This window comes from Lynx canadensis, chromosome A3 (assembly GCF_007474595.2).
Source record: "Lynx canadensis isolate LIC74 chromosome A3, mLynCan4.pri.v2, whole genome shotgun sequence".
Lineage (NCBI taxonomy): Eukaryota > Metazoa > Chordata > Mammalia > Carnivora > Felidae > Lynx > Lynx canadensis.
In genome coordinates this window covers 118,140,932-118,165,522 of record NC_044305.1, presented here as the reverse complement: position 1 = coordinate 118,165,522, position 24,591 = coordinate 118,140,932, and the positions used below count along the sequence as shown (strand labels likewise).

The following is a 24,591-nucleotide window of genomic DNA, read 5'->3' as shown; positions in this document are numbered from 1 at the left end:
AAAACAAAGAAGGATGAAAGATTGGTTTTAAAAATAAGTTATCTTGAGGGGTGCCTGGGTGCCTCAGTCGGTTAAGCGCTTGACTTCAGCTCAGGTCATGATCTCACAGTTTGTGAGTTCGAGCCCAACAACAGGCTCTGTGCTGACAGCTCAGAGCCTGGAGCTGGCTTCTGTCTCCCTCTCTCTGCCACTCGCCCGGTCATGCTCTCTTTCTCTCTCTCAAAAATAAATAAACGTAAAAAAAAAAAAGTATTTTGAGATGAAGAGATGAGAAAATGAGGCTTTTGCCATATACAGTATTCTTCTTTGTATTAAGATTAGAGATTCCCTTTAAGGACAGTGAAATTTCATGATTATGACATTCCCAAGTTCTGATGATTAATTCATCTTCCTCCCTTCATATTGTACGTACAATGGCAGAGTTAACTTCTTACCGCTCAGATTCAGCGTTTAGTTTTCGAAGATCAATGCGTTCACCCAGAATCTATCCTCTTTTCTTTCCACTTCCTTGAAGTCAATCCAAATTCTTTCCAAACATCTTTTCAAGTAAGTCTTTGATAAATCTTCCTGTTTAGGGATGCTAGATCTGGCCCTTATCAACTTTTAGTGAATAGCTTATGCCTCTGATTCAGGTTTTTTGTTGTTGTTGTTGTTGTTGTTTTGCATTTGTCAACTAGCATTGGCATTAGTAATTTCAATTTCTTAGGAGGATCAAAGGAGTTATCTGTGAAAACCTCTTGCAAAGTTTGGGCAAATACCAGTGCTATGCAATCACGAAGCGTTAACTATTAATTTTTAGAATGTGTTCAGGGAATTTTTTACGCTTTCTGAAGAACTGATATCCTGCGCAGTCTCACCCCCAAATAATGAAAGTGGGTGGGCGCTCCTCTCAGATTGAGGCTACGTCTCTCTTTCCTTTTGTCTCTTAGTCGGACTAGAACTGTCATGGCGCCTTCAAGAAGAGAGGGAAGGCCGGCCTTTCGCCTAGCAGAATCATCGGAGGCACCTGGACTGGACGGAGGGGTGGACAGAGAGACCACCCCCAGTTGAGATCCAACACACCGAAGCCTCCAAGAGGTCTCGGCCGGACACGGTGAAGAGGAGGAGACCGTGTTGAAGACTGCCTGCGAGCGACCGTCTCCCCAGGGCACCGCCCATCGTGACCGCCTTATCCAATGGAAACCCAACGGCAGTGCGGCACCGCCCATCTGTTGGTCGGGACGCCGCGAGGGCGGGGCCCGCAGTTCGGTTGCGCTGCGGAGCGCAGCTGTGAGGGAGTCTCTCTGGTCCGCGGCCCCGAATCCGAGCTGGAGCTGAAGCACAGGCTGCGGGGAGCGGAGTCGGGAGGTGAGCACCGAGGGGAATGAGCGGGAGGGAGGGGTTCGGCGAGAAGGCGGAAGGGTCGGCCTCCGCGGCGCAGGGCGCTGGGACCCCGGCCGGCGGGTGTCTGGAGGCGGCCCTGCTCGGTCGGCGGCCGAGGCCCGGCCCGCGGGAGCCGAGGGACCACCTCGGCCCCACGGCCCCTGCCCGGCCCTCCCAGCCTGCCCTGAGTGGCGGCGACCCGGAATTCTGCCGGCGCGGGGCGCGAGGCCCTAGCGTTCGTGTCGAACTGGGGCTGACGAGAGGCGGGGCCGGCGGCGGGGGCGGGGGCGGGGGCGGCGGTGGCGGGCCCCGCGGCCTGCGGAAGCGCAGCGTCGGGGCCGCGCCTGCTGGCTGAGGCCGGCGCGCCGACTGCGCGGGGGCGTGGCCTGCGCCCCTGACGGCGCCGCGGGGCTGGCCTTTGATGAGGTGGCCGCCGCTGGCTCTGGGGCCTGCGGGACTGCCCCCGCTCCCTTGCGGACAGCGGGCTGGGCGACCTGTTGGAGCGTGAAGCCGTCCCCTGCGCTTGCTTGATGTCTGACGGGACACTCCTGTAGGTCCCAGAGGCCTTTGGTCTGAACCGGGTGCGGGCAGCCTAGAGGCCTGTGGCCTGAGAGCTTTTGCTGAGGAGTTGAAATGCAGAGGGACTGCAGCCCAATAAATGAAAGTCTCGGAGAGAAACTTTGCGCGACGATCTACCCAACTTGCTCTGAAGTGAGCACACTATATTTCTCGGGTGGCTGGAGGTGGCGAGGAGGTTCTCTTTTAGGGGCGTACATGGCCTTTTCCTTCTGTGATCTCTTAAACCTCTGAACGACCCTGAGGCAAAACTCCCAGCAAAGATCTCTTCATCAGTAGGGGAAGTGCTGGGGGATTTTGGGCATTATCTTCATTTTGCCTGCTGGGGAAAGATTGGGAAGGGAGAAGACAAGCACATTCCAAGGACATGCCTATGACTGGTAAAGGTTTGGCTTCTCTTGTGGTGCTCTACTCTCTGTGCCTGGGTCCAGAAATTTCCTTAGAGCCCATTGGCTATATAGGCTTCCTGTATTAGAACTTCACTGGTATTTCCTATTGTAATCTAGCTGGAAATTATACTTAGCTGTTCAGATTCAAGATGCATCCTATAAATGTAGCTGCTCTAGAGAGTAATCCATATGAACTTTATTACCATTTTCTTAGCTACTTTTCAGGGGAACAAAAAGGAAAACAGTCTCTAACTTGTTTTCTGGTAGATTACTAAGACATACAGATAGTAGCTTTCTTGGCTGGTTGAATAAAATCTATTGATAGGCAGGACCTAGAAAATAACAGGGAAAGGAGTACCTGAGTGGTTCAGTTGGTTAAGCATCTGACTCTTGATTTTGGCTCAGGTCATAACATGATCTCACGGTTCCTGAGTTTGAGCCCCAGGTTGGACTCCGCGCTGACAGTGTGGAGCCTGCTTGGGATTCTCTTTCTCCCTCCCCTTCCCCTGCTTATGCTCTTCTTTCTCTCTCTCTCTCTCTCAAAATAAATAAACATTAAAAAAAAATAACAGGAAAGAATATCTTGCCAGATTTTCTCTTGTGCTTTGTTGTCCTCTGGTATCGACTAGAATGTCATCTAATAAGAATCTCCTGATTCAGGTTAAACATAGTATAGGTTGAGAGCAGAGATGGGCAGAAGTGCGTATCCAAGAGCTGTAAAATAAGGGCTTTTCAGAGGTTTCTGTATTCTGAACTGACTTAGAGGAGCAAATCTACTTTCCAGGATGTCACTTCTTACTAGAACACCCCCTTGAGCCCAGCACACACAAGTTTCAACTCCTTCCCGCCCTTTGTTTTTAGACACATGGCATAACATTCAGTGACTGTCCTGTGACTGTCTGGACATGTTAGTGATGTTTAACTTTTGAGAATTTTTTTCTTCCAAATAGTCATGTGCCTTGAAAAAAATGTTATATAGTACTTTTTCCTGTAACGGCTGTTATCTTGAGTTATTTGTACTTGAGGGAAAATCTCTGTCAGATCTAGTACCTCAGAGGGTGGAGCCTTTGAGCCATGTGAATGAAATGAAAGCTGGAAGCTTAAAGTCCTAGATCTGTTGTTTTTTCTTTAAATTTTTTTAAATCTTTATTTATTTTTGAGAGAGAGAGAGCGTGAGTGGGGGAGGAACAGAGAGAGAGAGGGAGACACAGAATCCGAAGCAGGCTCCAGGCTCCGAGCTGTCAGCACAGAGTCCAACTTGGGGCTCAAATCCACGAGCTGTGAGATCATGACCTGAGCCGAAGTTGGACACTTAACCAACTGAGCTACTCAGGTGCCCTCTAGATCTGTTTTTAATTTGTGGCTCCATGAATGTGGGCATCTTATTTATTTTATTCACTATTATACCTCAAGTACCTAGCTCAGTACATGTGACATATGGTAAGTGCTTAATAAACATTTGTTGAATGAGTGAGTGAAAAAAAAATGTTGCTAACCAATACCCATTTGCACGCTCACATCACAGGGAAGGTGAAGTCATCAGGGATGAAGTCACTAATCACTGCCAGTCACCTGGCCCAAGGGTAGCCTCAGCATGGACTGGCAGACTTGATCTGTGTATAGAAGGGCTGGATAGTGAATGCCAGAATGAGTTCTAGTGATATAAATCAGCTGAGAGTTTCGGCTAGATAAATTGGGTGAGAGTGCTACAGGTCCAGCACTGATTTAGGGCTAAATCAGTAGAACATTTTGGGGTCTGGAGTCATCTGTTCTGAACAGGGCCCATGTAGGTTAGTTCTTGAACACAGTGGAAATAGGGGCAGGTAAGGATTCAAAGGGAAGGCTATTGGGTGAGTATTGCTGAGAAGGAATGCTGTCCCTGATTTGGGGGCGTTCATTTGTTCATTTGGACTTTACCAAGGAGGGGGGTTTCATTGTCCTAAATCTTAGGTTGGCCATTCTTGGGTGGGTCATCTTCAACCAAGATAGCTTCCCTTCTCTAGGGGCACCTGGGTGGCTCTTGTTGGTTAAGCATCCAACTCTTGATTTTGGCTCAGGTCATGATCTCACAGTTTGTGAATTCAAGCCTCATGTCAGGATCCGAGCTGACAGTATGGAGCCTGCTTGAGACTCTCTTTCCCTCTCTCTCTGCCCCTCCCCAGCTCGTGTTTGCACACGCACGTACTCTCTCTCAAAATAAGTAAGTTTTAAAAAACAAAATATTAAAAAAAAAAAAGATACTTTCTCTTCTCTAGATTAAGAGAGTAGTTAATGTTTCATTTTTCAGACAGGATTAATTTGATTTTGGATTTAAAAGAAACCTGTTTTATTTTCTTTTTAACCCCAGATGAGGTTATTAGGGTTAAATCTTTATACATGTATCCTGACCCACTCTACCTTCTCCCTCCAACTTTGCCCCCAACCAATGCAGGCCTGAGTGTTCGTTCCAGCATGTCGGAAGGGGAGTCCCAGACAGTAGTCAGCAGTGGCTCAGACCCCAAGGTAGAATCCTCATCATCAGCTCCTGGCCTGACGTCAGTGTCACCTCCTGTGACCTCCACAACCTCAGCTGCTTCCCCAGAGGAAGAAGAAGAAAGTGAAGATGAGTCTGAGATCTTGGAAGAGTCACCATGTGGACGCTGGCAGAAGAGGCGAGAAGAGGTAAGGTGGTGGTAATGTCATTCTTGTGGGAGTGAATTCTGAGAGGTGAGAAGTGGAAGGGGAAAGTCTCAGAGGGCAGCCCAAACTTTAACAGATATGTGGAGTATTAAAATGGAGGACTTATAAGGAAACTTTAATTATTCCTTTTCATTTGAATTCTCAGGTGAATCAGCGGAATGTACCAGGTATTGACAGTGCATACCTGGCCATGGATACAGAGGAGGGTGTAGAGGTTGTGTGGAATGAAGTCCAGTTCTCTGAGCGCAAGAACTACAAGCTGCAGGAGGTAGGTAGTGCTGAAAGGATGTAGCCTGTAGGATGTGACAATGCACGTGTTAAAGAGGGATTGGTGGTGGGAAGCTGCTGAGGAGGAGAGTACGTTGGGGTTAGATCATTTCTGGGGAGGGATAGGAATGCCTTTTCAGGATTACAGTGATTTATGAACCCTGTCATCTGACTGTCTCCCCTGCTTTCAGGAAAAGGTCCGCGCTGTGTTTGATAATCTGATTCAGTTGGAACATCTCAACATTGTTAAGTTTCACAAGTATTGGGCTGACATTAAAGAGAACAAGGCCAGGGTAAGAACTTTTTCTTGAGTTTACTGCAGAGAATCTAGCTACATTTATTGTTCTTTTTACATTTAGAGATGAAAACAAGGTAGTTTTGAAACAAAACTGGAATTAGCTGTTAGGGAGATGAGAGTAGGACATTGCCTACAAACGGTGTCTTTTGTCTTGTTACAGAAGGGGCAGAAATGAGCGAACTTTTGTTTCCTTCCCATAGTTCTAATTGTTCATAGTTTTCTTTGTCTTGTTAAATCTAAGGAAGTGGTACCAACAACCATAGGAGGGAAACTTAAAACAATAGCCACCACCACCCAGTTTCCAATGGTGTCTGTGTCACCACATAGGGGATCATTTCTACTGTAAGGCCTTATTTGAGTGCTTTGCATCTCCAGGTCATTTTTATCACAGAATACATGTCATCTGGGAGTCTTAAGCAATTTCTGAAGAAGACCAAAAAGAACCACAAGACTATGAATGAAAAGGTATGGAGGGAGAGCAGACAAAGCTTTAGGCCGGTTTGGGGGTTTTAAAAAGATTATATTAATTATGAAGCTAATCAGGGGAACTGCTTGGAGGGTTAAGAGAGGGAATTACTGCTGACCTTTTGATCAAACTGTTCCAGGCTTGGAAACGCTGGTGCACGCAAATCCTCTCTGCCCTTAGGTAAGTAGGATCTGGTTAGTGTTTTTCCCCTATTTCCTGATTTAGTTCCTCCAAACAGATTTTAGGGCACTACTCTGCTGTTCTTTTCTGCCTCTGCCCACTTTTTTTGAGTCATATACTTTCAAGATTAGGCCCCTATGGTCTTTTAAAGGGTCTATCCTAATGCCCTAACCACGAAATATCTCCCACCTCTTTCTCCCAGTGCTTATCTGGCTATTTAACTCATCAGGCATAATGGAGATTCAGAGTGTGGGGATTATCTTTGTGGTGACCAGCAGGAGACCAGGCCCTTGCTCCTCTTAACCCTTGGGTTCCCCCTGCCCTTAATTTCCCAGTGGCCCCTCTAACAGCCCAGTGCCCCCACAGCTACCTGCACTCCTGTGACCCCCCCATCATCCATGGGAACCTGACCTGTGACACCATCTTCATCCAGCACAACGGACTCATCAAGATTGGCTCTGGTGAGGGGAGGGAGAGGTTCTGGGCAGGGGAGCCTCGGGAATTTGGGAACCATGGGGGTAAGATGAAAGGAGTGGGGAGAATAGGGCAAAATTCTGAGGTGTGGGCTGGTGGTAAGAGTTAGGACTTTGCTAGGGGTAATTCACAGGGAGAGGCCAGTCAATTAGGGGGCAGGGTCTAAGACCTTTTTGGAGGGAAGTGGGTTAATTTAGAGATCTTGATAGGTTGGGAAAGGGCAAGAGATGGGTCTAAGATCTGACTTGAGCCCCTGGGGCCAGACCCTACCAAAGGAGGTTCCAGGCTGTGCCTGCTGTGAGTGCTTTCATTTGCCGTGTATCTGTGTGCAGTGTATAACATTTCTGTGTGCCGTGTCTGTGTGCGGTTTGTGTGTCCATTTGTCTGGGGCTTGGCTGCTCCATCGCTCACAACTTTTCTCTGTTTTCCTCCCTCCCGCTTACGGGCTGCTCTGTTCCCAACAGTCTTTCATAGGATTTTTGCTAATGGTGAGAGCTCCCTGTTGCCCCACTTGGGGCTCTGTTTGTGCTCCCTCTGCTCCCCTTTGCGGCTGCCCAGTGCATGCAGTCGTGGGAGCAAGCCCTGTTGCCTATCTCCCCTGCCTACTTATGCCTGCTTGGCTTCTCCCTACCAGCCCTCCACCTGCTTGCCCTTCCATAACTTGCTTGTTTCCTGTGGATTCTGCCTGGCTGGCCACTTATGTCCTGGATTCTTATTCCCCTTCATCATCAGGCTGGTTCCCTGAATCATACTGTGCTCCCAGACTCTCTGTGATTTGTAGTCATTGTTTATGACCTGAGTGAGTCCAAACTGGGCCCGGCCCTGGTTCCTCGTTCAGCCCTGTGACAGCAATGTTGAAGAATAAGGGAGTAGAGCAGGAGTCTAAAATTTTGGTAGATCAAAAGTGAGACTGATTCAAGGGTATTGGTTCAACTATGAGCTGTTTTTGAGTTTCGGTCAGCAAAGGTGGGGAAGAAGGAGATTGTCTAGTTGGTTGTATGTTAATCCTTCTTATTCTTCTTTATCCAAGTTTCTGTATCCAAGGTCTGTAATTGTTGCAGATTAGGAAGAACTGTCTGGGTCTTTATGCTATTTTGCAGGGTGGCTGAAAGAACTAGACCAAACATATTCATGTGTTCAGGGATTAGATATTCCTGAGCTTTGGGGAAGGTGAACAGGACACAAGCAAAAGTGTTACTTTAGCCTTTATTGCTCTTTCGCCAGCTTCCCCTATATACTCGTTAGTTTAGTGTGGAGTGTTCGTTGGTTCAGAATTCAGGACTTTAAATGAGAAGCGATAGACCTGAGAAAGGCGAAGTAGGTGGTATTCATGTTTAGTCTGTGGTTCATGATGGGAAAGGGACAGTTTTGCGCCTTGAGGGTTAGAGACTTCAGGAGAGAATTTGGCTTTTGGGGACCTCTCTCTGGAGTGAGACTATGCTTTGTTGATGGTGGTCAGATTGTGGGTATCTCCCCTACTCCCAGTGGCTCCTGACACTATCAACAATCATGTGAAGACTTGTCGGGAAGAGCAGAAGAATCTACACTTCTTTGCACCAGAGTACGGAGGTAAGGCATCTCAGTTTTCTCTGCCCTCTCCCTGTTCCCCAGGTTTCCCACCTTATAACCTGAGGCACAGAGGTAATATAACAAACTTCCAGTCCTTCTCTGCTGGCATACAAAAAGTTTTTAAAAGGTATTTCTGCCACTCCCTACCCCCATCCTTTGATTCACCAGAACCTTCTCTGTTTTCCCTAGAAGTCACTAATGTGACAACGGCAGTAGACATCTACTCCTTTGGCATGTGTGCACTGGAGGTGAGGAAACCACAAGCAGTGGTGATGGAAAGGGATCAAATTAGAAGACAGAAGGGGGAGATGGAGGGATGACAAGTAAGTTCTTGAGGGAGTGATTCTGGAGCGCTGAAGTTCTGAAGTTTCTACTTGTCTTCTCTGTTCCCCCTCGCTGCAGATGGCAGTGCTGGAGATTCAGGGCAATGGAGAGTCCTCGTATGTGCCACAAGAAGCTATCAGCAGTGCCATCCAGCTTCTAGAAGACCCATTACAGAGGGTAAGAATCTTCTGGATCACTCCCTCCTTGACAGACTTTGAAACGTCTTTACGTTTTTATTCCGTTTTATTTACTGGTAATATTTTTTTTTCTAAGAACAAGAGAACAGAAAGCAGAAAGGACAGGCAAAAGCAGTGAATGTTTCCCTAGGTGGTGCCTACTTTGTTTTTTGTATACACACACACACACACAGGTTAGGGGTTTAAGATGGGTAGCATTGGGGGTAAAGGTTGTGTGGTAAAGGTCATGTGTTAATTTAGGTGTGTCTGCCTAGAAGTAAACTAACTTAATGTTACCTCAGGTAATTGGTATATGTTCTTCAGACAACCATCTTGATATTTTTAAACAAATTGATCAGTTTTAATTAAATCCATTATTTGGGCTTTTATATTTATATAGTTTTAGATAGGGAAAGTGCCCTAAAAAAACAAGCTAAGGTTTAAAGGGTATAAAGTTATGAATCAGTAGATGGAGTATAGTAAGTAGAGGTTGGACAGGAACGTCCAAAGGATAGTTTGTAAATTATTAGATAGTGTGACAGGAAGACTAGTGTGAAGTCCTGAGGCTAGTGTGGATTGAATTTCTAGTTCAGCGTTAGGTTGGGGCATTCAAGTAACAGATTAGGTATATGACCTTGCTGGCTTTTAAGTTTCTAAGTAGGAAAAGCAGGTTAATTGTTATAGGACCTACAGGAGGTGGGAAGGAGGGGTGAGGCTTGGGGAAAACCAGTGAATTTAATAGATGATTATAGGAGACAAAGGAAATTGTAGGGTTGGGAAATAAAGGAATTTAATAAATGATTAATGAATTTAATAAATATAGGAGATAAGGAAATTGTAGGGCTGGGAAATAAAAAGATGGTGAATATTGTTGATCACAACAGAGAAGGTAACTTTGGTGAGAGTTGAGGAGCGTGTGGGCTAATAAAGCAGAGAAGTAGAAAATAAGGGAAAAGAATTCATAAGTTTGAATAGTAAAAGAAGTTTGCGGTTGGGGAACAGAAAAATAATTAAAACCAAAAAAACAGTGAACAGTAGCTTTCATGTTAATACCTTAGAGTTTTCAAAGCCCTTTCATATACATTTAATAGTTTGCCCCCTTAGTCCGTGCAAACCACCTAGTATGTACAAAGTCTGTGCTAAGTATAGTGAGCGAGATAAAGATGAACCCAGTGGACTGGTTGCCAGATGTCTGTTCTACTTCCTTGTTCCTTTTTCTAGGAGTTCATTCAAAAGTGCCTGCATTCTGAGCCTGCTCGCAGACCAACAGCCAGAGAACTTCTGTTCCACCCAGCACTGTTTGAAGTGCCCTCGCTCAAACTCCTTGCTGCCCACTGCATTGTGGGACACCAGCGTGAGTCCCCTTGGCCCTGCTAGGAATTTTCTTCCCATCTGGAGCCTTAATAACTATCCCGAGCATGCTCTTTTCTCTTCCACTTCCAAAAGAATTCTTTATCCCCCTGGGACCCCTGTGCCTTTCTATGACATTAATCTGACTACCCTTCTATAACTTCCCATTTCTTTATGCCCTCCAGACATGATCCCAGAGAATGCTCTGGAGGAGATCACCAAAAACATGGATACCAGTGCTGTACTGGCTGAAATCCCTGCAGGACCAGGAAGAGAACCAGTTCAGACTTTGTGAGTAACTAACTGAGAGGGTCTGAAAGGGACAGATTGGTCACTACAACCCTGAGGGTTGTCAACTGTCCATTCTTTGGTAATTGTTGAATCTGCTATTTTGCTTATTTCCTTCCTTTCACCTGCTTTCTCTCTTTCTCTTGCAGGTACTCTCAGTCACCAGCTCTGGAATTGGATAAGTTCCTTGAAGATGTCAGGTGAGAGGAAAGGCTTGCTTGAGGAAGCGGGGGTGGCTGTCCTGGGGCATTCACAGAGCCCATGTGACCTGTCTGATCTCCCTCCAGGAATGGGATCTACCCTCTGACAGCCTTTGGGCTACCTAGGCCCCAGCAGCCACAGCAGGAGGAGGTGACATCACCTGTTGTGCCCCCCTCTGTCAAGACTCCAACACCTGAACCAGCTGAGGTGGAGACCCGCAAGGTGGGGCTTTGTGGGTGTGGATGTCTCCATGGTCATGGTAGAAGGGAGAGAGGACATGTCAAATAAGGCTTTGTCCTTTAGAGAAAAGAAGGTGTTTCTGTCTTAGCAGGCTTGTCCTGTGGACTGGAAAGCCTTCCAGCTGTTGGGGGCTTTTTATTGACTGGTGTCTACTATAGGGACCCTCTCTGTGCCCTCTCTCTAGGTGGTGCTGATGCAGTGCAACATCGAGTCAGTGGAGGAGGGAGTCAAACACCATGTAAGGCTCAGGGCCAGGGCTGCATAGGGCTGGGTGGGCAGGAGGTGAAGAGGAGCCTCATTTTTTGACTGTCCTGTTTTTCAGCTGACGCTTCTTCTGAAGCTGGAGGACAAACTCAACCGGCACCTGAGCTGTGACCTGATGCCAAGTGAGTGTCTTCTTTCCCTCAGATGATGAGAGTCTGTGAGCCTCATCCGTGAGAAACCTTCATGGGGGTGGGGAAGGTTACAGGGCAGTAACACATGGGCGCACAGAACGAATATCTTAAATAGCTCCTAATACTAGAGGGTGGATCTGACACCATTGCTCGTGGTGTTCTTTCCCAGCCGGGGTAACCCAACTGGGGCTGTTGGAAGGGCTCTGGGCCCCTTGCTCCCACACTGTGCTCACCCTCTCCCGTTTCTCTGTCAGATGAGAACATCCCTGAGTTGGCAGCTGAGCTGGTGCAGCTGGGCTTCATTAGCGAGGTGAGGTTTCTGCCTTCAGCTGCTCTGGCTGCCTCCATTCTTCTCTCCTCTCTCGCCCTGTCTCACCGAGCTCTTCTCTCCCAGGCTGACCAGAGCCGACTGACTTCTCTGCTAGAGGAGACCCTGAACAAGTTCAATTTTGCCAGGAACAGCACCCTCAACTCAGCCGCTGTCACCGTCTCCTCTTAGAGTTCACTCGGGCCAGGCCCCTGATCAGAGCTGTGGCCGTCGCTAGATGTGCAACAGCCTTTCTGCCCCTTCCCCCCAGTCAGTATTACCCTGTGAAGCCCCTTCTCTCCTTTATTATTCAGGAGGGCTTTGGGGCTCCCTGGTTCTGAGCATCACCCTCCCCCTTCCCCCCTCTTCCTCCCCTCTGCACTTTGTTTACTTGTTTTGCACAGACGTGGGCCTGGGCCTTCTCAGCAGCCGCCTTCTAGTTGGGGGCTAGTAGCTGATATGCCGGCTCCCGCCCAGCCTGTGTGGAAGGAGGCCCACGGGCACTGGGGGAGCTGAATTCTACAATCCCGCTGGGGCGGATGGGGCGGGAGAGAAGGGTGGTGCTGCAGTGGTGGCCCTGGGGGGCCATTCGATTCGCCTCAGTTGCTGCTGTAATAAAAGTCTACTTTTTGCTACAAGCGTCGTGTGTGTGTGCGCCTTCCCCGCTAGGGGGAGCGAGCTCGGAGCCCCGCCCGGGGCGTGGGGTTGGGCCTCCAGGTGGCAGCCGGGCGGAACTGGTAGGGAGAGCGAGGGAGGGGCCGGGGCCAGGTAGAGCTGCCCTGCGGCGGGGCGAGGAGGGCCGAGATGAGGTGCTGCCGCCTCTGCAGATTCGGTAACTTCCGGCCCCGGTCTCGTTCCCCTGCGTCCGCCGACGACCCTTCCTACAGCCCCCCCCCGCCCCGTTCACGGGGCGGCCACGAGGGGCCCTCCGGTTCCTTTCCCGGCTCAGGCCTGCCCCTCCCCCGTGCTTTGCAGACGCGGCCCGCGGCCCCCGGCGGCTTATGCGCGTGGGCCTGGCGCTGATCCTGGTGGGCCACGTGAACCTGCTCCTGGGGGCCGTGCTGCACGGCACCGTCCTGCGACACGTGGCCAATCCCCGCGGCGCGGTCACCCCGGAGTACACCACGGCCAATGTCATCTCCGTGGGCTCGGGGCTGCTGGTGAGCGCGGCGGGGGGCGGGGCCGCGGCTGTGAGGGAGGGGGGCGGGGCGGAGAGAGGCGCGGGCCTCAGGCATTGTATCTTCCAGAGTGTTTCCGTGGGACTTGTGGCCCTCTTGGCATCCAGGAACCTTCTGCGCCCAAGACTGGTGAGGGGATTTTTGGAGCTTTCATGAGGTCTTGAGTAAGGGAAATGAGGACCTGACTCAGCTTCACCTTCAGGTGGGAGGAGGAGCCTCAAATAGAGAAACCAAGGTGTCTTAGCAGTGGGAGAGTCGGCCACTCACAGCTGCTCACCCTGATCTTCTGTCCCTGCCAGCACTGGGTTCTCCTGGCACTAGCTCTGGTGAACCTCCTCTTGTCTGCTGCCTGCTCCCTGGGCATCCTCCTTGCTGTGTCACTCACTGTGGCCAACGGTGGCCGCCGTCTTATTGCTGACTGCCATCCAGGGCTGCTGGATCCTTTGCTACCGATGGACAAGGGGTCTGGACGCACTGACTGCCCGTTTGACCCTACAAGAATCTATGTGAGTGCATGTTTTTTTCAGCCTTTTTGCAGTCTACAGGGCCTTGGTCCTGCCTTTTCAACCACCCCTACTTGCCACTCCTGCCCTGCTCCCTCTCAGTTCCCCACCCTCCCTCTTCACCTTTTAGGATACAGCCTTGGCTCTCTGGATCCCTTCTTTGGTCATGTCTGCAGGAGAGGCTGCTCTATCTGGTTACTGCTGTGTGGCTGCACTCACCTTACGTGGGGTTGGGCCCTGCAGGAAGGAAGGGCTTCAGGAGCAGGTAAGGAAGAAGAACAGGAAGGGCTCATTCAAAACAGACTGCCTGTAATTCAGGGCAGGAGTACTAACTCCATCCTCCCCTATAGCTGGAGCAACTGACAGAGCTTGAACTTCCTAAGTGTAAAAGACAGGAAAATGAACAGCTACTGGATCAAAATCAAGAAATCCAGGCATCACAGAAAAGCTGGGCTTAGGACAGGTAATCTATGGAGACTGTGGCCTGGGAAGGCGTGGAGGCAGGGAACCACTCTTAGAACTGGGTCATGTCCCCTGCCAGGCTGCTTGCCCTCTGACCCAGGTTCTCCCTTCTGCAGAACAGGTGCTGATCCAGAGGTTCAGTACACAAGGTTTTCCACCTCCCCAGGATGACATAAACAGTTATAATAAAATAACTCTTTTCTTCTACTTGATTATGGTTCCTTTTGGGGGTTAAAGGGCAATGGGCTGATATTGGGGATGACCTTGATCGAAGAACACAATGGTTTGGTCTGTTATCTACAAGTCTTTAATGAGGGAGAGAACCCAATAATTCTTCCTTGAATTCTATCAGTTACTGAAAGGAAAAGCTGGTGCTAGGTAACCCTCCACACCACTGACTAATGAATTTCAGCACATCCTGGCACACTGGGCTGTGGGAGGTCTGTGGACAAACAGAAGAACAGGAGAGGAGCTCAGTGCTAAGAAAAAGCATTCCTTCTATAAGGAAAATCAACCCTATCTTAGTATGGGGAGCAGAGTTCAGGGTTGCACCTGCCTTGTTGACATTCCCACCCACCCTTCTAGTGGTTTCTTATTTTCCTTCAGTGCTATTCTCCCTGCCCCGACCCTTCAAGTCTCCCTCTCTAACCTTGATCGCCATAAGGAACTTATTCCAGTTGTCCTTGTTAGCTGCCTTCCCTGGCCGCTTAAATTCAATTTTGTTCCTCAGAATGGGGTATCCTGTGGGGGAAGAAAAAAAGATGAACTGGCATTTGAGGGGGAAAACAAAGAACAATTTAGGAGCAGGAAGTAGAATGTTCGTGGCACCTGGCTGGCTCAATTGGTTGAGCATCTGAGTCTTGATTTTGGTCCAGGTCATGATTTAAGGGTCATGGGGTCGAGCCCCATGTCAGGCTCCATGCTGGCCATGGAGCCTGCTTAAGATTCTCTTTCTCCCTCTCCCTCTGCTCTTCTCCCCTGTGCATACTCTCTCTCAAAGGAAAAAAAAAAAGTTCTGCCTCTTTTACTGGATCACAGTAAGATGTTTTTTTTATTTTTTATTTTTTAACACTTATTCATTTTTTGAAAGACAGAAAGAGACAGAGCACGAGCAGGGGGGGAGGGGCAGAGAGAGGGAGACAAAGAATCCGAAGCAGGCTCCAGGCTCTGAGCCGTCAGCACAGAGTCCGGGAAAACACTTTCTTGAACCTGCTGTTTGCCCCTCCTTTCCACCCACCACAGAACGTTGGGTGCTGTAGGGTTCTGTACCTGTAATGAGGCAGGGTAGTGCCCGAACTCCAGTGCTCGCCGCCACCAGGGAAGCCTCATAGGCACCGCGCTCATCCCGAGGCAGAACCTGCTCCAGCCGCTGGTCCATTGAGACTGTGAGTACCCAGTCTCGAACCTCTTCTCTCTGAGCCTCCTGGGAAGGACAGGGAGCAGCAGCCTCCTCAGCACCAGCTTCCACAGCAGGCAAGTGGAAGGCGGCGAGTTTTACTAAGCTGCTGTCCTGTGCATCATTTTTTACCCATACATGATCCTCCTTGGATGGCGTTCATGATCACCACCTTAGTTTTTTTTCTCTGCTTCTACTTTCTTTTTTTTTTTTTTTTTTTTTAACATTTATTTATTTTTGGGACAGAGAGAGACAGAGCATGAATGGGCGAGGGGCAGAGAGAGAGGGAGACACAGAATCGGAAACAGGCTCCAGGCTCCGAGCCGTCAGCCCAGAGCCCGACGCGGGGCTCGAACTCACGGACCGCGAGATCGTGACCTGGCTGAAGTCGGACGCTTAACCGACTGCGCCACCCAGGCGCCCCTCTGCTTCTACTTTCGTTGGAGGAACAGTGAGAGCAGAAGCCCTTCCAAAGATGTTGCTAACTCATGGCCATTATAAAGGTTAGGAGGGCCAAATAAAGTGTCCTCCATTCACAACGTCCTAATACCAGTGAGGCCTCCCATTCTCCAATCTTGTGCCCTTACCGGTACGTGCTGCTTGGCTGGGAGTGGCACCTCAAAGGGAATGTCTGTATCCTGAAAGTCACAGTGGTCAAGGGCATCCAGAGTCCCTTCTTCGATTGCCTGTGGAAGAGTGGGCAGCCATGAGACAGACACAACTTGTGACAGGCAAAACTTCCCACCCTCTGGGCACAACTTTATGCTCACATCAGTCAGATCCAGAAAGCGGTTGAGGAAGATGAATGCCATGTTCTCCCAGCCAACTGCCTGCAACAGAGGAAAGTTGCAGGTGGGAGCCAGCAGCTGGGCTTGGATGCTGCTTTTCCAGGATGCAGGGGGAGGAATTCGGGAAGTCACAGGAAAGCGATATCCTCCATAACATCAGCCCCACCCTCAGCTTTGCTCTAGCAGAGCACACGGGATAGTCTACCTTCCTTCCTTTTGATTTCCTTAATTCCTCGGCCACACCCTTCCTTGTCCCAACTCACCTTGGTAGCAATGCCAGCTTCATAGAAGGCCTTGTCTGCAGGTAGTAATTGGGTGTGGCGTAAGAGTGAAACAGAAAGCTGGGCAGCCACAGTTTCCTACAGAGTAAAGTCAAAGCATTATGATCCTGGTATGGAAGGGACTGAGCTACCAGGCCAGTGATCTTATAACTAAGGCAGAACCAGAACCAGAAAACCAACAATCCGTATTAAATTGGTCTGGATCTCAAGCGGTTCTGGGTCTTAGATTTTTTTCATATGCACAAGAGAACTGGGCCTAGATTATTTCTATTATTCAAGTACACACAATAAATATACAATATACTATCATGAGTAGGCCAAAGGTATGTGTATATTGTAAGAGATCAACACAGAAGTTGTGGGATTTGAATTTTTAAGCATAATGAAGGTGGAACTGTGTGGGTAGAGAGCCCTGAGAAGGTCAAAGGAGGAGTCAGGAAGAAAACCATCTCAGCAAGGGTTAAAGATTTCTTTAAACAAGAGAAAGTAGGAAAGAAGTGGATCAAGCTTGAGAATCCAGAATTCGAATTCATTCAACTTCATACATCTAAAGATGTGTCCATAAGACTGGGCGCTACCCCCATCTCACCAGCTGTTTGACACTCTGGGCTGCCGAACGAGTGGCATAGTAGTGAGCAATCAGCAGCATCGTCTCAAACTCCTCATGGGCTGGAGAATTTGCCTCACTAGACTTCACCAGGTTTTCACACTAGAGTAGGAAGACAGCACAGCCTGGGTCAGGGGTCAGAGGAGTGCCAGAGCCACCTGGACAAAGGTGTAGGCCATCTGAAGGTAAAGGTATATGTTATTTATTTATTTTTTATAAATTTTTTTAACATTTATTTTTGAGAGAGAAAGCCAGAGTGTGGGCGGGGAGGGGCAGAGAGAGAGGGAGACACAGTATCTGAAGCAGGATCCAGGCTCTGAGCTGTCAGCACAGAGCCCGACGCAGGGCTCGAACTCACGGACCGCAAGAACATGATCTGAGCCGAAGTCGGTCGCTTAACCGACTGAGCCACCCAGGCGCCCCTAAAGGTATATGTTATAAAAGACGTGAGGACAGGGACAGGCAGAGTGGTTTTTTCATTCTGTTGTGGACCCGACTTCCTCACCAAGTTGAAGAGCACATCCCGAAGATCAGCCCAGTTGTGATAGGCCTCAGCACTGTTGGTCCCTGGTGAGCTCACCATGTCCGTGAAGATCCTTTTGTAGATGTTGAAATTCTAGAGGTAATGGGGAAAGGAGAGCTGAGTGAGAAGGGATAACTAGAAGAGAAAGTACACATGGGCCCAAAAAGGAAACCAGGCTTTAAGTGTGTGGGGGGGAGCGGGGGAGGAGCTAGGGGACAGTGATGAAGAAAGTGTCGATCATTTTCAGAGAAAAGAAGAATAAGAAAATGACTTTCTTACCAATTGGTGCTTTGAGTGTGGGCAAACAGGTGAATGTGAATGCAGTCACGGTGTTAATGGACTGATATTCTAGAGAGCTGGGATGCTCAGACAGGAGAGCAATGTTTAGTCTCTTTAGGAAGTTAATGAGGCCCCAGAGGTGTGTCCAGGATTCATCTCTGAAAGACTGTTCCTGCATTAGCTAATAGTATGAGGATGCTGTTGAATGCTTCCTCAGATGGTAAATCCTGCGAGGCTGTACATTTCAGAAGAGGCTGGCAGGAGAAGGGGGGCTGTCTCTGGGCATGATGCTTTCAAGTTTTTTTGTTTGTTTGTTTTAATGTTTATTTTTGAAAGAGACAGAGACAGCATGCAAGTGGGTTAGGGGCAGAGAGAGAGGGAGACACAGAATCCGAAGTGAGCTCCAGGCTCCGAGCTGTCAGCACAGAGCCCAATGTGGGGCTCGAACTCACGAGCTGTGAGATCATGACCTGAGCCAAAGTCGGGGCACTCAACCCCTCAACCGACTGAGCCACCCAGGCACCCCAAGGGCATGACGCTCTCTTAAAAGAATCCTTTGAGAAGACCATTCCTAAGGGAATGGGTGGTTCTGAGGAGAAGGTAACAACTTCCTTGAGGGGAACATTCACCCCAAGAAGCAGGCGGGTACCTGTGGGTTAGCAGGGGCTCCGTGCTGCACATACAGGGCCAGTGCCTGGCCATAGTCACCCTCTCGGATCAGGTGAGTCGCATACAAAGCCACATACTTGTGCAGAATCTTGTAGTTCTGTCCCGGGGATGGAGGAAAAGCATGGGGAAGTTGGGATCAGTAAGAGCAGGCAGTGAGGGTGGGGTGGTGACTTGAGGCCGTGGATTTGTTTAGGAGGCCAAGGCATATGCAAGCCAGGCCCAGCTAGGCCTCTGACCCCAGTTTCAAGAGTGTGGAAGACTGACTCTCTGATGCTGGTTAGGGATCTCTGGGGTTGGGCTTTGGAGGAATTAAGAGAGAGACAGCTCTGGGCAAGTGGAGCCAAGGGAAATGTCTAGAAGGGCTGGGGATGGGAGAAAGAGCAGTACCTGCTTGGTGGCCGTTTCAATGCACTTGTCCCATTGGCCCTGCTCCACATACAGGTCCAAAGCAGCTACCACATCCACACCCACCAGCTAGGGATCAGTGGAAAAGACAGAGTTAAGAGGCCAGATGACATGAGCGGGGAAAGGAGGGAGAGAATCTCTTGAGTCTCCATGCATTCTCCCTCTTGCTAACTCTCTGCCAGTCTCACCGAGTCCACTTTGCCCTGGTTCTTGAGGAACTCTTTATAATGCTCGTCCACATAGTCTTCGTACCTGTGAAGATGTGCAGAGATCTAGCACTGCATGGTCCCGGGATGCACACCCTTCCCATGAGAACTTCCTCTCTTTACAAAAGGAAGTAAAAGAATTTCCCAGTAGAAGGGGTCAGAAGCTTACCGGGGATCTAACTCCTTGGCCACACGCTTGGCCTTGTTCCACTCCTCACCCTCAATGAAAGCATCGATCGCTTCCTTGACTAAGTCCAAGTTCAGATAGAGCTCTGCAGCCTGCACAGTGGGGAAAATGGAGCTCGGAGACCAGCTTTCTCCTCTGTTTCTGCAGAACTGCATGGGACACTGCCAGGAGCCCACCTCACACACCCTCCTGGGTGTAGCTGGTACTGTTCCACTCCTCTCTGTGGAACCTACTTCTTCAGTCCCAGCGCTCTACTTACTGCACTGTACTTTCTGATTCCAGTCAGCTGGGGTCCCACAGCCCGAACTACTTCCAGACAGCGCGGAGGAGGCAGAAACTTGATGGCGAGTTCAGCTGCCTGAGCGGTTGAACGGAAGATGACAATGGGTAGGAGAGACAAATACTGCTGGGCGCCCTCAGCCTGATCTGTTTTTTCCTTCCAGTTGTCGACGGTCTCTCTAGCACTCGCCTTCACCTTCTACCCTCCTGGGCAAAGCCTGTCTCACGGTCCATCAGAGCCTTTAAATGACCATCAGTGGACCTATTTGTTCCTCTCAGCTCCTGCTCTGTCACATACTCCCTTTGATGTCTGAGGTCACTGCATTTGGTCCTGTCATGTCTGACAAACTGGTTTCTCGAGTTCTTTGTCACAAACAGAATCTTGGTGGTGCAGGTATAGCGAAAGAAGGAATTCTGCAACTGTTTGTGCTGGGCTTTTCTAAGACTCAGTTTCTTCACCCATAAGAGTGATGGTTGGTCCAGATTTGTATTGTCCAGAACAGAAGCCACTAGTCACATGTGGCTAGTCCCAACTTAGATGTGCTATCAGCTTAAATACACACTGGGTTTCAAAGACTTAGTATGAAAGAAGGAATGTAAAATATCTCAATAAATTGAGATAAATAAATATCAATAATATAAGCAATCAATAAAATATTGAGTTGAAATGAGTTTAATGTTGAAATGAGTTTAGATATATTTGGTTAGGTAAAATATAATTATTTTCTTGTATTTTTTTTTACTTGAGTATGGCTACTAGGAAATTTTTTTTTTTTAAACTTTATTCACTTTTGAGAGACAGAGTGAGCATGAGCGGGGGAGGGGCAGAGAGAGAGGGGGACACAGAATCCAAAGCAGGCTACAGGCTCTGAGCATTTGGAACAGAGCCTGACGCAGGGCTTGAACCCACAAACCATGAGCTCATGACCTGGGCCGAAGTCAGATGCTCAACCAACTGAGCCACCCAGGCGCCCCGGCTACTAGGAAATTTTAAATTTACATGTGTGATTTACCTTTGTGACTTGCATTTTATTTCTATTGGACAGTGATGCTCTAGATGATCGTGGAGACACCTTCCAACCCTAAAACTCAGTAATTCTACAAATCCGAGCGTTCTATACGTTTACTCTATTTCCACTGTGATGCTGACGTCCTCACCAGATTTTAATTTCCATGTACATAGTCCAGTTTTAGCTACAGTCTATGCTAATCCTCCTGGTCTTTCCCCCACCTATATATGCCTCACTTCACCTGCCAAACCCTTCAAAACTTAAAGTGCCCCATCCAGGAAGCTAATTTGCAGAAGGTATAGCCATGCACAGATGCCAATAAATAATGCTCCAGGGTAAAATATAGCAGATGCTTAATAAACACTTGCTGGTTAAAGCTGCTAAATTTTGCATAACCAACCATCAGTCCTTTCTACTCCCCCCGCCTCCCCCCGCCAACGTCTAGAGGCTATTCAATTACAAGTCCTCAGAAACCAGAGGGAAATTCTGCAGGAGAATCATCACACCGATTTTATTTAGGAAGCTGAATCAATCTCACCCCATTCACAACTCTGAATCTACGATGCATCATTTAAAACTTCACACGTACCCCAATTTCTAAGATATTAAAATGCAATTATATATGTTTTAGAGTTGATGAAACATACTGGTTTGACTTAATCTGCTAGATGCTTCTCTTCAGGAGCTGCTGGGTAGAGGAGGAGCCTCTGCTTCCTTCATGGCCTCCATCCTCCCTCACAGAGCCTACCTGACCCCTCCCAGCCCAGAGGTCCCATCCTTCTCTGAACCCCAACTTGGATCGCACCCTTTAAGTCTTCACTGAGATACACAATTGAGCCGCGTTAGTCTGACTTCCCCAATTTCTGGCCATTAGGGTTCTGCCTTAGAACCCCCCCTTTTACAGCTTTCATTGCTCTAGCATCTCATAAGCACTCAGTAGATCTCTGCTGCTTGAGTAAAAACGAAAGACACAGAAGGAGAAAGAGGAATGTCCGAGGGGGAATGCCGAGTGTGAGGGCGGCCCGGGAAGCGGAAGGCCAGGAAGGGTGTAGTAGGTCTTACCTTCATCCAGCACTTTTCCATCAGGCTGCTGCTTCCTGAGTCCCGCACCTTGAGGTAGCAGTCGACGGCACGGCTATACTCTCCAGCCTGTTCCCACTGTCGAGCTTGTTCCACTAGCCCCTCCATACCCCTGATGAGATGAGAATACACATGACCAGGAACAGGACAGGCAGTGTGGCCTATCCTGTGCATACTGTGTGACCCACCCTGCCAACACTTGCTGCCTCCCGCCTTCATACCTGGCCCCCTTCTTGGTAGCTTCCCGCTCATACTCTTCCTGCAGAGCCTCCAGCTGGCCCGGCACATAATCCTTGCAGATCCGCAGGGCATCGCTCCATAATCCAGCCTCCTGCTCAGATTTCCAGGTATCAGGGAAGCAGAGGCAGGCATGACAGCTTCCCACTGCCACACAGGTGCTATGGGCCACTGATCCCTGGGTCCTTGGACCTCTCTTCTCCTTCTTGTCTCCTTCTTCCTCCCCAGTGCTAACTTCCTGGATCTCTCCTAGTAGCAGGGGTCGGTGTAGTACTCTCTGGGTTCTCATACCCTCTCCCCTTCCCTCATGGTTCTGAATCCAGTGCCCCACCTTATAAAAATTGAGGGCCAGGCCCGGTCTCTGGGCCCGAAGCAGCAGCCCTTCTGCTTTCTGAAAGTCCTTCTCCTCCAAGGCCCCCCGGGCCTGCCCCACGAGCACCTCGGCGACGCTGTCTGGATCGTGGGCCTCGGCCACACGCTGAGCTGCCTCCCAATCCTGGTTATGGACAAACCTGCTCCCAGATGAGGACACAGGAGAGGCTAAGTGTAGGACTGAGGCCTCAACAGTGGGAGGCAAACAGCCATGTCACTGAGGGGAGGATAGAAGATTTATCGGTACGCGGTTCAGAGGAAGGTGAAGGGGACCATGCAAGGTCCTGGGACTGCGCCTGGGAGGTCAGGATTAAAGAATTTATGGGGTAACTCACATGAGAACTGCTTCCTTGGGTTTACCAGCCCTGATGAATTCAGCTTCAGCCTCTTCAAATTTACCCTGTAGGGACAGAAGGGCAGCTGTACATGATGAGAAGCAGATTGCCATCACAGGCAGCCACGAGAGGGGAGGAGGTCAGGGTCAAAAGCAATGGAGAGGGATCACATCCATACCTCATCCTCCAGGTACATAGCATATCGGAGATGAATCTCAGGGGTTTTGTGCTTGAGGGCCAGCCGAGAGAGTTCAAAAGCAAATTCAAAGGAGCTGAAATGGAAGGTGCAAATAAGGTCTACCTACTCAGTACTTCATTTTATAAGAGAAAAAGACAAACAGGGCAAAAGAAAACAGAAAGGGCAAGGATGGGGGGAGGAAAAAGGACAAATGAAGAAAGGTAATCCATATGAAGTGGTAGAGAAGCACAGAGAAATGTAAAAGAAGACGTGGATCAGGAGACACTTGGAAAAGCCTGTGTGTCCCGAGACCAGCTGATGTTAGGAGCACGGGACCGGCACGAGGCAGGGGACAGGAGTGAGCTTCACAGCACAACAGCTGCCAGGGTAGCAAGGGCTCCTTGTTCTCCCACCACCTCCTCCCAAGCCACAACTTCATTAGCAGAAAAACAGTCTCTCAAGAATGAGTAAGACGACCCTCAGCAATCTGATTTGATACAGGATTATTACTGGTCTTCCGTAACATTTGCTTAAGAAAAACGTTTTGCATTTAATAGAATCATACTTCCATTCCTCAAGTAAGTTACTGGCTTACTGCACTTTAGCTTTAAAAGCTGTTCTCTCTGGGGCACCTGGCTGGCTCAGACAGTAGAGTGAGAGACTCTTGATCTCGGGGTTGTGAGACTGAGCCCCATGTTTAGAACAGTTAAACGCTCATCTGAGCCCCCAAGAAATAGGAGCAGAACTACTAATTCATTCTTGCCTCTCCATCAAGTTCTACCAAGGATCTCTTCGCTCTTGCCTCAGTTTTTAGAAATGCTTCTCAGTTATACAACAACTTTTCTTGTCTATACAGAGGATCTGACTGGAATGGGGCCAGTGGAGAGAAGACTTAGTGCCTCACCAGTTGTCAGCAGCGTGGTCAATAGCAGCTTCCAGGAGTCCCAGCTTATTAAGCAGTCTAACTGCAGACTCTCCTCCCAGGCTCTTTGCCCACAGATAGGCCACGTGTTTGTGGGCATTAGTGCCTCCATGAGCCTTGGCCACCTGTGAAGCAAAGCCACTTGGCAATCCTCCCATGCAGGGACACATGGCTGCTCCCTTCTCACCTCTGACCTGACTTCAGCTTTGACAAGGATCAAGTATTTCTACTAGAACAGCAGGGAGAGGCCTAAGTTTCAGGGTCTATTAACCTGCTTAGGGTCCAAGGATGAGTTTTAGGTAGTCTACAAACCCTTCATATTACATGTGAAATTTTGCCGATAGGTGTGGACATTTTTCAAAGATACCCACTACTAGTTCAGAGTTAGTTACCTGAGAGTGGGAAAGAGGGGTGGCCATATGTCCAGTGTGAACTGGACTCCTTACCCGGTAGGCCTCCTCCCAAAGCCCATTGGAGCGGTACATGTTCACTGTTGCCTTCCACTCCTGAGCCTCGAGGTAGTGATACTCAGCCTCCTGCAGTCGGCCTTCAGCCTCCAGCTCCTGGGGAAAGGTAGGTCAGGATGGAGAGAGGGGGCCATGGAGCCTGTTTGGGGGAGATATGGGCAGAGACAAGAGAAGGGCTCACCTTGCCCAGGTGGAGGTGTGTGTCACTGAGGAGATCTGGGTGGTGCTTCCCTACCAGGCGGATCATATCATCATACAACTTGTGCTTTTTGAACATGGTGATGGCAAGATCAGGCTCTTCCACTGTCACGTAGAGCCTGGGGATGGGAGATACACCTGGGGCCTCCTAGACCCAGATTCCTGCCGCCAGAGTCATTCCTAAGAGACCCTGTCACTGCCTTCTAGGCAGAGGGCACTTATCCTCAGACACCTTCCTCCCTGCAGCCCTGAAGCCTCCTCCCACACCCGCTCTGGGGCCGCAGCTCACCTTTCGGCCTCACGGTACTTGCCCTGCTTCTCCATCTCCTGAGCCTGGGTGATGTACAGCACTGACACATCTTCTGGTCTCATGCACTTCATCGCCAGCTGTGCAGACACACAGAGCCAGAGTAGCCTCTGGTGCCAGTTTCCAAGGGAAGCAGAGGGATATGCAGAGCAGCCCGGGAAGCCGGACTCTGGGGCAACGA

General features: G+C 49.3%; 3 protein-coding genes across 4 annotated transcripts in view; 2 read left to right on the top strand and 1 right to left on the bottom strand.

The window, feature by feature from the left end:
* Positions 1–1,236: 1,236 nt before the first annotated feature.
* On the top strand, positions 1,237–12,179 carry NRBP1 (nuclear receptor binding protein 1). The gene is made up of 18 exons (XM_030311417.1): positions 1,237–1,347; positions 4,759–4,988; positions 5,152–5,274; positions 5,465–5,566; positions 5,947–6,036; positions 6,177–6,217; positions 6,584–6,678; positions 8,177–8,260; positions 8,450–8,508; positions 8,663–8,761; positions 9,982–10,114; positions 10,296–10,401; positions 10,548–10,598; positions 10,686–10,821; positions 11,024–11,077; positions 11,162–11,225; positions 11,489–11,544; positions 11,629–12,179. The coding sequence occupies exons 2-18, from the start codon at positions 4,779–4,781 to the stop codon at positions 11,731–11,733; spliced, it is 1,608 nt and encodes a 535-aa protein (XP_030167277.1). The 5' UTR covers positions 1,237–1,347; positions 4,759–4,778; the 3' UTR covers positions 11,734–12,179.
* Positions 12,180–12,269: 90 nt separating this feature from the next.
* On the top strand, positions 12,270–13,891 carry KRTCAP3 (keratinocyte associated protein 3). The gene is made up of 7 exons (XM_030311418.1): positions 12,270–12,373; positions 12,517–12,701; positions 12,789–12,848; positions 13,019–13,225; positions 13,353–13,487; positions 13,573–13,685; positions 13,801–13,891. Exons 1-6 carry the CDS (start codon positions 12,346–12,348, stop codon positions 13,678–13,680), a joined length of 723 nt encoding a protein of 240 aa, XP_030167278.1. The 5' UTR covers positions 12,270–12,345; the 3' UTR covers positions 13,681–13,685; positions 13,801–13,891.
* Positions 13,892–13,968: 77 nt separating this feature from the next.
* IFT172 (intraflagellar transport 172) overlaps positions 13,969–24,591 on the bottom strand; it is a 34,280-nt gene continuing 23,657 nt past the window's right edge. For both annotated transcript variants that reach the window (XM_030311416.1, XM_030311415.1), the window contains exons 27-48: positions 24,393–24,490; positions 24,087–24,222; positions 23,885–24,001; positions 23,421–23,563; positions 22,517–22,610; positions 22,339–22,403; positions 21,963–22,143; positions 21,616–21,725; positions 21,377–21,506; positions 19,285–19,383; positions 19,008–19,117; positions 18,821–18,884; positions 18,615–18,701; positions 18,208–18,324; positions 17,262–17,372; positions 16,739–16,858; positions 16,132–16,227; positions 15,851–15,910; positions 15,668–15,766; positions 14,954–15,107; positions 14,334–14,425; positions 13,969–14,126 (exon numbers count right to left, since the gene is read on the bottom strand). In XM_030311416.1, coding sequence (XP_030167276.1) covers positions 14,037–14,126; positions 14,334–14,425; positions 14,954–15,107; positions 15,668–15,766; positions 15,851–15,910; positions 16,132–16,227; positions 16,739–16,858; positions 17,262–17,372; positions 18,208–18,324; positions 18,615–18,701; positions 18,821–18,884; positions 19,008–19,117; positions 19,285–19,383; positions 21,377–21,506; positions 21,616–21,725; positions 21,963–22,143; positions 22,339–22,403; positions 22,517–22,610; positions 23,421–23,563; positions 23,885–24,001; positions 24,087–24,222; positions 24,393–24,490 — 2,373 coding nt within the window. In that variant the 3' untranslated portion in view covers positions 13,969–14,036. The remainder of the gene's footprint in view (positions 14,127–14,333; positions 14,426–14,953; positions 15,108–15,667; positions 15,767–15,850; positions 15,911–16,131; positions 16,228–16,738; positions 16,859–17,261; positions 17,373–18,207; positions 18,325–18,614; positions 18,702–18,820; positions 18,885–19,007; positions 19,118–19,284; positions 19,384–21,376; positions 21,507–21,615; positions 21,726–21,962; positions 22,144–22,338; positions 22,404–22,516; positions 22,611–23,420; positions 23,564–23,884; positions 24,002–24,086; positions 24,223–24,392; positions 24,491–24,591) is intronic.